Source organism: Aythya ferina (assembly GCF_964211825.1).
Source record: "Aythya ferina genome assembly, chromosome: 17".
Lineage (NCBI taxonomy): Eukaryota > Metazoa > Chordata > Aves > Anseriformes > Anatidae > Aythya > Aythya ferina.
Window position 1 is genome coordinate 2524827 of NC_140316.1, and position 12890 is coordinate 2537716.

Below are 12890 nucleotides of genomic sequence, written 5' to 3' on the forward strand. Positions count from 1 at the left end.
CCAAAAAGATCTGGGATGGAGGTGCAAACGTGAGCTGGACAAGCAGGGAGTTAGCAACTCTTTTCAGCTCAGTTCCTGAGGAAATAGTGCGAGTTATAAGCTCTATGCGCTATAAGGAAGTACATTTTCTTGCTAGCAAAACCAAAACTGGCTTCAGATCTCTGACAACGTGAAAGTAATGGAAAGGAAAAGACCATAGGAAGAAAGTTGAAAACAAGATATTTTCTTTTTGGCACAGATTCTAACAGAAATACTTGACTTCTTTCCATGGAACCGTACAACTTTCGGATCTGATGCACAGTTCTTTTAATTTTTCTCAAATCATAGTAATTTATTTATGGTTAAATGAAGAGATCAAAGTGTGAAGCAAGCAAATACTACTTAAACGGTCTGGAAGGATATTATATCATCACTGGAGGAACAGACTTTTTGAACTTGCATGGAAAATGTCCCTTTTAATACGAAAAGTTGCTAAGGAAAACTTATGATTGAAATCTTACAGGAATTTGATCTTGGTTGTACCTTTAATCTTAAATAGACCATGGAGAATTTATTATCTCTGCTCTGTTGTCATTATTCTTTGCTGATTTTATTTCAGTTCCAGTATCAGGTAATGTTCTGAATATGGGCAACATTGAGATATATTTGGATTCCTCTTAGCAAGTTTTGCCTCACTTTATCTCATTATAAAATGTTTTATGTGCAGGTGTATGGAAACTATTCCCAGCTACTCAAACACCCAGGTAAGGAATATTCAATTTATATTTTATGGCAATATGCTTAAATATTTAATTGCTCTTTTTTTTCTTTTTTTTTTCTTTTTTTTTTTTTTTTTTGAGGGGGGGGGTTGTATTTTTCTTTTCTTCCCCCCCCCCCCTTTTTTTTTGTTTGTAGTTCTAAAGAAACAGTGACCCCACATTTAAATATAAGCTCTGTATGAAAAATACAATAAAGCCTGACCATCCCACTTAGTTTATATTCACTACCTACTAAATATTCTGCATAGAAATATATTTGGAGAAAAATGACTTGTATTTGATAGATAGAGAATTCCTCTATATAGGGTTTATTACCTTTTTGAGCATGAATTTCTGAATCAGACTTCTACACCCTTCTACACCGTTTTTTTTTTTTTTTTTTTATAATAAAGGTCTTAGTGTTCAGTGTTTTAAATTCTTTGATTTACAGTTAGATATGCCAGTTTATGTGTTTTGTAGTACTTCACCAAGGCTTCAAGCTATCTACGCTCCTCCCAGCCTTCATGCTTAAGTTAAAATCAGTTACAGAGCATATTAAAAATCTCATCTGTTTTCAATGCAGAAAAACTCAGAGCTTATTGAGGGTCTGTGTGTGTAACTACAGAATTCTTCTGTTTATATAAATAGTTTAACCTCAAGCCTCATGGTGGTGTACAAGTACAATTTTACTGCTTTACCAATTCATGTATTGCTTTGTGCTTCTAAGTTTTCACCATATATAATTACGTTCAAAATAAAACACAGTGTGATGTGGAGAGCTATGTTGTCTGCTACTGCAGTATCTTCAGACCAGTTAGTTTCTTTTGTTCCACCTTCTGTCAAAAACAAAGAAATACCACCTCATTTCCTTTAGGTGAGGATTACTGGCTTCTGGCCAATAGAGCCATAAGGGAGAAAAAGGCCTCCCTCAAAAAGGAAGGAAGCTGTACAACATTTAGTTTGTATACGGTGTCTGTGGGGAAACGCTCAAATCCAGAAAGCATCACTCCCAGTTACAACGCTGTGATTTTGTTCTGAACACAGAGCAGTTACCCATTGAAGTAATGGTACAAGTATAAGCTGAATTCAATGCACCAGGTATTTGTTTTCAGAAAGCTTCTCAGGGCTGATTGGCTGCAAGTGGGGTGGCAGCATGACTTTATATAGCTCAGAACTGGGAGCTGGGAAAGCCACCAACATGCGGCATGGCCTGAGGCAATTCACTTCTTTGCTGTATCTCTTTTGTTTCCCATTTTCTTTGCCCATTTTTTTTCCCATCTTATAAATGTAAGGTTTTTAGAATATAGCTTCTCCTTAGGGGTGAGTTTTTTTGATGCCAACCACAAGAATGCCATTGTTGTGATGCTACTGCTAATGAAACTCATGCCACGTTGTGACATAGTTTCCGTAATCAATTCATTTTCTCCCTGGATTCTTCTTATCTGACTATTGTTCTCTATTTTCCTGTGTTTTTCTATCACCTCTGTTATCTTTAGTCCTTCTACCCCAGATATTAAAGGTAGGTGTGTTAATGGAAGCAAGAACCATTTGCATATAAACACACTGTGAAAAGGAAGGCATGTTCTGTGGTCTGCAAAATAGAGCAGGTAGTTTGAGGGCTGGCTGGAGGTACACTAGCACAGGTTGCCTATGTGGATACTCTTCTTACCATAGAACCTCATCACTTTAATTCTTTTTGCAGCAGCTAGAATATACTCTTTGAAGATAGAACTGAACACATACCCAGATTTAGTTTATGCAAATTAAAGTTTGTTCCTACAGCCTGTTCCCTCAGAGTGCTTTTCCACACAGCTTGTTGAGTTTGGGTTGCCTGGAATTTTCAGATTTGGCTTTGTGCATACTTATTCAGTATCATTATTCTTCTACTTTGACAGTAGCTTTCTCCTTTTGTAGCAACTATGCTTTTCTCTGTATTTTTCAAGTATTCAAAGGAAATGTAACCATAGAACCACATCCATTTCTCCAAACACATCCCTGCCTCATCTATTTACACTCATGCTCCCACTCTCTGGGAAAACCTCTATGAAAACAGCAAATATTCCTAGTTAGGTAGGACAATAATAGATCCTGGTCAATTATGAATCACTTGTTAGATATCTTTGGCATAGTTTAGTTCAGAAGAGAATCTGAGTAGTTTGTGTATTGCCACAAAATGCAGAGCTGCTTGTAGTTCTGTGTTTTCAAATCTGCAATTGTTTGTTGTGACGTTTAGCAAATTTGCCAGCTTTGCACTCTTAGCCTAAAGTTCCTGTCTGCATTGCAGCTCTAATAGTACAACATGAGGATGGGAGACATCAAAACAGCTCACAGCTCCTCTGTGTGGGCAAGAAAATTTAGGATGAAAATGAAAAAAATATTTTTGCTCCTCCAAGTCCATTGTAAAGAAATCTCATTTGTATATAGAACACTAAAATGATAGAATAATTATCCAGTAGGCAGTTTTGATCACTCTAGAGTAAAGAAGCAGAGGACAAAAGATACTGTGTTTTGTTTTAATTTGCACACCATTTTCACAAGGTTTGGGGAGCTTTTCTATGGTGTATGACAGTTTAAGTGGTATTTAGGAGACTTGTCTGTTTTGTCCCTCAGGCTCTTGAAAGATTGCTTGGGAACAAAAACCAAAACAACATAAAACTGTAGGGCAAGGAACTACACGTACGTGTCATTCTATAAATAAGTTTTGCTTCAATTCATTTGGAGACCCCAGAAGGATTAGGAGTGTTATTCTCATTCGGTAGTGCTATTGAAGCCATGCTTGCTCTATATTTTTCATTAATAAGATCATTCACTAGCAAGTTTTGGGAAGTCAAAGTTGTGTTTTGTTAGATCAGTTCATACATAATGTTAAATACCCATCAGATGAAAGGCAGAAAGAAATTTTCTTGAAACTAGTTGATCTTTCTTCCACTTCATCCTTTGTCCAGTATTTGAAAGCTGGAGCAGTGGATGGAGCTGTATAACAAGGGTGTTTTATAGAAAGTAATAACAAAAATGGTGGTCAGGGAGTTCAAGGAGGTTAGGGGGATCATTGTGGGAACAAACCTGTGGAAGAAGTTCATTGTATGAACAAAGATGTGGAGGGGAGAAGGAAAGAGGATGCTTATGCTTGATACCTTTCAATACTTTCTGTTTTGGGAGAAGGACATTAAGGAAGAACCCCAAACCAACTCCAAACAATCACCAGATTTGAAATTTGACTGAAATTTGAGTAGAAAATGCTGGTTTTATAAATACTTCCTCTCTGTTCCCACTCAAAAGAAAAGATTAACTCAAGCTAATAGGATGATATGCTGTGAGGTTGAACAAAACATTCTCATTTGTATTCACAGTAAAACTTCTGTCTATCTGTATCAACATTCTGAAACTTTCTTGGATATAGGAGATTATCAATTTCTTCCAGAACAGCTGGTTAAATTAATTATTTTGAGAATAAAGGATTTCTTGCAGCTAACAAGATAATAAGAAATTACAGTTCATGTTTTCCTACATTATTAATGATATACCCTTAAAATAGAATTGTTATCTTAACACAAAATTTGATTGCTTTGGACATCCCACTTCTGTTCAGGTTTGAGTAATCACATCTCCTAAACTCTGTTCTGACTGGTAGCAATTAGACCAATGGAAACCAGCAGATGTCCTGCTTTTGTCATCTTGTACACTTGGTGCTCAGGAGGACATTTTGGAAAACAAAATGTTCCTACCTGCCACAAGGAGATGTTCTGATTTTGGTGTAGTGAAGATGGTTCTGAAGGAACAGCTAATGCTGTGTGGGGAGGAGGGGATTCTTCCATCCCCCCATGTGTTGTTGGATTTTCTGGAACCCCTTCTCTTAAGGAACATCAAATTCATTCTATTTAAGGTATAGTTCTGCTATACATGCATGACACAGTTAAAGTGTGAATTACTTGGAGATATCAGGAAGGCTAGGTTGTGCAGTAACACAATCACCCACGTTGCAGGCCCTCCAGCATCAAGTATTGTTTTTGACTACTGTTTTTCCACAGAGAACAAAGGTGAAAAATGCTTGTGTAAATATAACCTAAAGGTATTGCACTGCTTTTGCAGTGCATTTCAAGAAGAAGCTAAGAGTCCTCGGAACTCTCTACCATCTTCTCCAATTCAATTTAACTGGAGATAGTGAAGTCCTCTGTGGAGGAGGCAGGAGTACAGAAAGCATGCTGCAGAGGCTTAACATTCCAACTGTACATTCTCTTCTTGGTGCATTGTACTATCCATGATGGGTTTAAAAAACTGCATGGCATCTTAAAATTATCAGGCCAGCTCCAACAATTACTTTGATGAATGCTGCCTGATACAGTAGCAGAGATTTGGTCAGAGACGGTTACGTATTTTAAGTGTAATTAGAATGAAAATCAGTTGAATTTTAAAAACAGAAGTTCTCTACAGTGATCAGTCAGATATCTTTAATCTCTGCCATTTTGATGGTCTTGCTTATGTGCAGTATTTTATTTATATGCAATATCTTGTTTTACTTAACCTATTGACTTTCTTTATTGTTCTTCTTTGTGGAGACTTGCTACGATCCTTGTTGGGACTTATTTTAACAACCTGTTCATCTGTATTTCCTTGAAAGGGTTCAAAGTTCTTGCATCAGCTTCCCATTACTGGCCATTGGAAGATGTGGATGGAATTCATGAGTTTCGGGATACGAATGGAGGTAGACAAAGGACTCATTGACAATGGCAATAACATAAGTATTTGTGTCAGTCTGTAAGTGGATAGGGAGCAGGAGAAATGAAAGTGGTTAGCTTTTTTTAACATGGCAGTTGAGATTTTCTTTAAAGTTAATGTTTTTGCAGTGCTTTGATATCCAAATTATATTGTATTTGAGAACTGATTTTTATAGAGTATTCTCAGACATTTTATGGTCTGTCTATGCATTGTTAAGGTTATAAAGAGAAATGCTTTATGATCCAAAGAGTTATTGAAATAACACTGTTATTAGTTGGCTTGGTACATGCATAATATGCACTAATAAGCTCAGTAACTGAGATCTTTGGCTATGCCGGCTGTGAAAATGCCTGATACTTTTAGATTTTTAAAAGGAGTTAGATGCCTAAACTCTGCAGACATATTTGAAAGTTGCACATAGTATGCACAGAAAAAGAAGGGTATATCTGAATATATCTTATTCATTTTTATTTTGTTTTGGATACTTCCTTAAAAATTGTATTGCAGCAATAGGTTTATTTTCTCTCTCTCTCTCTCTCTCTTTTTTTAATGATTTTTTCTCTCCAGTTGGGCAAAAACCATGTGAAGCTTGGTAAAACAAAACCCTCACTGATTTGAGTCAGTTGTCACAACTCTAGGATCTCAGAGGGAATAATTTTAAAATGTAGTCCTTTGGTTTCAGCAGTTTTCTGATTCTGATATTTTAAAGTGGGGTGAGAGCTTCCTAGGGATGTGCAGGGGATGTAACTCATGGAGTTTTGACTGAGGAAAATACCCCACTGCTGTGTTACGAGCTTGTAGGGTCGCACCTTTCAGATGAAACTTTCAGCTTCATTTTGCATCCTTCTGAGGCTCAAAAATCCCTTAGTAATTTTCACATGAGAACTGTTTTTTCTTCCAACTACTTAGCCAGCTCCAGGTTGGGCTGATATATGTACATTCCCCAGTATTTCTTACACTATGGCTGACTACCTTGGCCATCAAGCCTACTGTGCTACTGTGAAGAGTAGCAGCAGTGTTACTGCTGGTGACTGTAATATCTTTTCCCAGAAAGATTGCTGCAGGAGATTAAATCAGGAGTTAGGGACCTTTACAACCTCGTATGAAAAATGTTACACAAGTACAAAGTTATTGCTATTTATTACACAAAAAATTGCAAGATCAATCTCTGTTCCTAAATGGGGTAAAGATTCTATAAATATCTGAAACCTTTTATTCCATAGGTGCTCAAGTATTTTAAACTCAAACTGTTTGACCCATCTTTCCAGGAAACTTCTTAACGGAATTAAATTGGCTGACCAGAAATAAATCTGGGCAATATTCTGCTCCCATTAGAGGCTGATGGCAGCATTCCCACCAACTTCAATAGGATCATAATTTGACCTGCAAAAGTTACCATATGAGATTTTTAACAGTGTATTAATGTAATTTTCTAACAGTGGACCTCATGTACTTTCTAACAGAGTAAAGCACTCCTTATCTAGCATTGTTTTAGCATTTGTGTTATCAAGATGTTTTTAAAGTACTTGAAAGGAATATATGAAATCTAATATGACATACAGCTGTTGGACAAATTGTAATTGCATAACTGATGTTAGTTAGATTGTTTTTCAAAACTTGTTAAATTACATTACTTCAATACAATTCAGAAATCTTGCCAGTAGTAACACAGAAGAGTAAAAGCAGAATATATTAAGCTCCTGATCCTACAGGCCTTCTCTTACATGAATAGGGCTGGCTTACATGAGCAATTGTCTCTTACTCCTATTATGACACTGTGTTAAAGAACTTTATAAATGAGCCAGCAGCATGACTGCAGGAAAAAAAAAAAAGATTTGGAGGACGTTTTCTTGCTATTGTTTGCAGAGGATCCTAGTAGCCAGAAGTCCTTTTCTCTGCAGTGCAATTTTGACAATGTTGAATTATTTCCTTAACGTTCTAGTGGATAGTTCAAATTCTTGGCAGTTGCATATATTGTGTCTTATAATACATGGGTATTATTTCAACTGCTTCCAGCAGACTTTTTATGTACCTATCTGATATATGACTTTGAAATACAATGAAAGTTTTCTTTATTGTTGTAATCTAATGCCCATGACAATTTTCTATTTTTGATACCATTCTGATTACACAACTCTTCTGTTTATTGCTAGCCTTTCTTGTTTTTCTCCCATTCATCATAATTTCATGCAATTATTTTCATTCCATGTTTCTTCTCTTAAATACTTGAAATATCATAATCTGTCCATCATGTTAATCCATTTTATTTGTTGAAGTCATTGTGTGTGAAGCCAGATTTATATCTCTCAATGCATTTGTGTTGTGAGAGACAGTGTCAGCAAATTATTTTTTTGGTTATCATAGCAATAAAAGCAGTAGAAGCAATTGGAGGGAAAAAAACAAACAAACAAACAAACAACTTAAAATATAGCAAAGAAAATATGTGGCCATGTTCAGGTTTTATAATATGCCCTCTAGTTTTCCATGCATTTTCTATTGAATTTTTTATTTTTATTTATTTATTTTTTTTTGAGCATTTGCTTTTTCCTCCTGTGAGCCCAGTTGGTCTAAATCCCCAGTCAATGTCTCTATTTACTTATGCAGGCTTTCCATCAAGATCTATTTGCCTGCCCAAGGTAAATAATTACTGTGTGCAAGATACCTTTAAGTGGAAGGGGAAAAAAAATAAAATTTTATTGTTGGATACCTAAATTAATTTGATGGCTCTCAAAACCATAACAGGCAAAATGGTAGAAACCCTGTAATGTTGATGCTGTCCTTTTAAACCTGTTGATAGTGTGTGTTTGCCAGCAGCCCTTAGACTTCAGAGCTGCAGGACAGATGAGCTTAACGCCCCACCTGGAGATTGTCTCCTCCAACCCCCTGGGAGGCTCATGAGTAGGGTGAGCTGGAGCCAGTTGCTCTGGGCTTTCTGGTTGAGGTTTGAATATCTCTAGGGATGGAGGCTCCACAGTCCCTCTGGACAACCTGTTCCAGTCTCTTACCCTCTCATAATTTTTCTTAATTTAAAAAGCTTTTTCCTTATGTTTAAGTAGAATTACTTGTTTTTTAATTTGTGCCCACTGACTCTTATCTGTTCACTGGATACCATTGGGGAGAGTTCAGTGTTATCTTTACTCTTCCCATGGGGTGTTTATTCACACTGATAAAATCCCTGAGCCTTCGCTTCTCCTTATTGAGCAATCCCAGCTGTCTCAGTCTCTGCTGGTGTGTCCAGTGCCTTCAACATCTGTGTGGCCCTTCACCAGGCTCTCTCCAGTATGTCTAGTGCTAGGGAACCCAGAACAGAACATAGAACTTGAATTGACCATAACTTTTGCACCAGTGTAATGATTTTTGTTATAACTGCATAGCTCCTTACTGACCTCACTGTATTCAGAGCCCCTTATCTGGTTGCAGTTGTACTGTTTTATAGTTTTTCCTTTTCTGTTCCTTTAAGGAATTAAAAATTGTTTTAGTGACGCTATATTTTCTTAAGTTATGTAGTTAAAGGATGCAACACTCATGTACTACTTACAAATTATTGGAGACAGTTGATCATATGATAATTTTAAAGGCCACTGACCAACATCTGTGATCTGTGTCATGTTGAGAGATATGAACTGGTCATTTCATTTCTGATTGTGTTTATTCATTGTTTTGCTTATTTGCTTATTTTTTTGTTGTTTCACCCAGCTCTAAGAATCCACAACTTCACTGTGCTTCCTTCCCATAACTCTACCTTTGTATATACCAATGACTCTGCCTACTCTAACTTCTCTGCAACTGTAGGTGAGGATTTACATTTTATTTTGTTCTGCATTTGTCAAGCTTGGATGGTTCTTGTATCACTGGATTCAAAGTTAACACTGAGTTTTGGTTCAGTTGGTCATGTGGTAAAGATCTATGTGTATGCTGAGATAAATGATTGAAACAGCATTCCTGCAATTTTAAGTGAATTTGTCTGAATTACTGGGAGACAAATCCCCTTGCTAAGCAGTCTGTAGAAGGATGGACCCCAGCAGCCCTCAAAAACTTGAAATATTTTTATTAAGCTTGAAAGAAACAGAAGATATTTCAGAGGAATATATAAAAACAAATACGCTGATTTATTTTTTCTTTCAAGATGAAAAGAAAAAATGTCCTTTAAAAATGAGTATGAAATGGTGAAAAAGAGATAAAGACAGATGCAAGTGAATTTTCCAATCCTGAAAGTAAACTTGTCAACCACAATATGTTTGATTAATATATAAATAAATAAATAAATAAATAAATAAATAAGTAGACACAGATCTTAGATATATGATTTCTTTTTACATCTACATACTAGTTGGAAGGAATAACAGAAAATAACAACATTGCATGCAGAAACCCGCCAGATTGGAAACTAAGATTAAGCTGGTGTAGGTACAGCTAAAATCATTTAATTGAAGTCATCAGGCTTTAGACTTGAGCAATTGAAATATGACCTTTTGTCTACTTAACGATTAGGTATTAACTCATATCTTTTTGTTAGAAAATCTGACATGAGGAGGAAGATGAAAATGGTAGAACTGTCATTTTGGGTTGCTCCGATAGTAGGAGGTCTGTATTAGAACACTAAAAATACTATTTTTCTGCTCTCTGAGATTAAAAGTATGCTGGCAAATGTGAACTCTATTAATAATGAACTTCAAACGACCCTAATTTCTTTCAGTCCTCACTTATCTGCTTTATAGGCCATTTGCATAGTTCTCACATAATAAGATGTATTCAATATGAACATTAAAAAGAGTGATATTAACAGCAAAGGAAATGCTATGGAAACGGGAATACATTACCTTATGGTATTTATTCTGGCTAGATTAATTCAGAATTTAAGTGATTTAAAAAGAACTTAGAAATATTTGCTTCACTCGATACTATTTTAATTTTTAAAAGGAACTGAATTTTATCTGTCAGTTAGACAATTTGGTGTCTTCTCGCTCAAAAGTAGGGGTAGATACTTAAAAATGGTGATATTTTCATTGAGATTTGGGATGAACTAAAAAAATATTTGGACATATGTTCAGTGAGGGTTATGCTATGCTGCAGCTGCTGTGTCCCTGAGTGGTGTTTTCCTATTGATAGGTCAGCATTACGATGGTCCTTACTCCCACTTGTTGTCTGCAGCTGGGAAATGAGATTGCCTTTTGCACAGGTTGCATGAGGAGATGCACCAACACAAAGCGGTGACAACAGTATCTAGTGACAACCACATAGACAGTGTCTCCCTAGTGCTACCTGTGCCACTCTGACATGACTTTCACCATGCTCTGCTATGCAAAAAGTTCAGGTTAAGTCAGGTAGAAGTACATATATAAATACTGAGGGAAGTCCCTCATGTGCCAGCCTTTACTAGTTGTAGACCATTTGTGTGCTCCTCATTTCCATTCCAATCTCATTCTGTTTTCAAATATCAAGCAGCACCTCTATGGCAATTCCTGCTCTTCAGAGAAGACTATGTCCTCATTGCAGATATTTCCCTTCTGAGCAATTCTTCCCCTAGCAATGTATTTTTCAGAAGAAATTGTAGAGAGGTGTATTTAAAACTAAAATCCCAAATCTTCACAATCTTTTCAGACCTCCTATTACAATGATATTAAGGCTATATTCTAAACTGGACAATTATCTTCTGTCTTCTCAGAAATAAATTATGGAATATTCTGTGTTCTGTGGAACACAGACTTTTTAACTTGGTGGAATTATTTTTTCCCATGATTTCCTATAGTCTTCATTGCTAATATTAGTCCACGTTTTATCTTGGAACAAATGAGGTGAACTTTCCATTGTCATTTATCAGCCAAATTCTCTGATCTTAGCAAGGTTTTCTATGGTAAATATGTTATATTATTTTAGTATCATGATGGCTTGCACATATGTTTTAGCTAGTAGGGGATGAATAAACAGTGCTTTTTAGGGCACAGGTCACAAGAAAATCACAATTAAATCACTAGACAATTAGTCATTGTCCCCATTAGACAAAGAAAAACCCTTTATAAATTACTATGATGCCATACCTGAAAGATATGTCTGAAAGATATTTTTCTGCCTTTTGAATATAACTTGTGATGTATATTTATTGAGATATTTTCTTTAAAATAAAATTGGATTTTATCACAAAATTTCCTTTTCAAAAATGAAAAAAAAAACAAAAACAAAAAAAACGGTTTTCTTACATTTTTAAATAAATGATTTCTTGACCTACTCTACTTAACAACAAGCCAGAAATACTTGTATGATGTGTCCAGAGTTCAAAAGTCTGGAAAGTGTATGGTTTATTCAGACTACATTGAAATAATGATTTTTAGTTTCTGTTTTGGGTATATGAGTTCCATTAAGAAGTTTTAGTTAAGGAAGAATGTGGATGAGGCACATAAGTATAATTTTTTAAAAACCTTAAATGAAAGTAACATCTGCATTTTTTTATAATTAAAAAACCCTACCAAGCAAACAAACAAAAACCCAAACAACTAAATAAGAAAACCTGTAGTTTAGATAAGCAAGTGTCTGAGTCTGTTAGAATCACATTTTCAGCAAGCTTTAATTTACATAAATGTTAAATTATATTTTGCTTTTCCTTTAGATATTGTGGAAGGACTAGTGAACAAAGGAATTTACGTTCGTGAAAAGAAAGGAGTTACCTTTCTCTTCTTTGGAAGCTATCAAAATTCTTGCATTAGCAACCCAGAAGTCTGTGGACCTGAAGGTTAGTAAGCTAATTAATTAATATTTGCTTTTCTTTCTCTGTCAAATTATATAATTCAATAATCATAGTTTCTTTCCAAATTGAAATGGGCTCTAAAATTCTAGTTTGATGCTTTTTTATTGGCTTAAGAAACAATTGAGTGCTGATTGCTGAAAATGTAGTATTTTCTAACTGCAATGTGGATTATAACTAATCACCAACTACTCAGATCAGTGACCTACAGTATAATTAATTCAAACAAAATCAGAAATAAGTTTACAATGCCTGAAATCTCTCATCTGGTACCAAGATTAATGGTGCTACAAAAAATGCAGTGTGACAAACAGATAAGTTGTTCTGCAGTTTTGAAATTTGGGAGTTTTGGAGACTATGCCTTACACTGTGGCATTTGAGCAGGAATGCTTTTTTTCAAACTTATCTTTGGAGATAATATTTCTATTTTATTTTTATTTTTATTTTTTAAATCTCAGGTGTCTTGGAATCCATTTCCATAAATCTCTTTTCCAGATGCATAAATCTCTCTCTCTCTCTCTTTTTTTTTTTTTTTTTTTTTTTCCCTCTTCCCTTTCTTCTTAGGCAAAGGCCACAAAATTACATGTATAATAAGGGTGCACAGGTTTGACAACAAGTTGATTACACAAGATTAATAATGTATGTTTCTGTAAAAACAAGCATAATACCAGTCACTATCACATTGTGTGCACTCAAGA

At 35.4% G+C, this 12890-nt stretch overlaps 1 protein-coding gene across 5 annotated transcripts in view; it reads left to right on the forward strand.

The window, feature by feature from the left end:
• The window catches only part of ADGRD1 (adhesion G protein-coupled receptor D1), a 157756-nt gene continuing 144866 nt past the window's right edge, over positions 1-12890 (forward strand). For 2 of the 5 annotated variants that reach the window (XM_084491653.1, XM_084491655.1), the window contains exons 1-5: positions 1-610; positions 707-743; positions 5356-5439; positions 9150-9245; positions 12058-12180. In XM_084491653.1, the coding sequence (XP_084347779.1) occupies positions 542-610; positions 707-743; positions 5356-5439; positions 9150-9245; positions 12058-12180 (409 nt within the window). In that variant the 5' untranslated portion in view covers positions 1-541. Of the gene's footprint in view, positions 611-706; positions 744-5355; positions 5440-9149; positions 9246-9969; positions 10038-12057; positions 12181-12890 lie in introns of those variants that run through there. The other 3 variants (XM_084491654.1, XM_084491656.1, XM_084491657.1) reach the window with 3 other exon arrangements.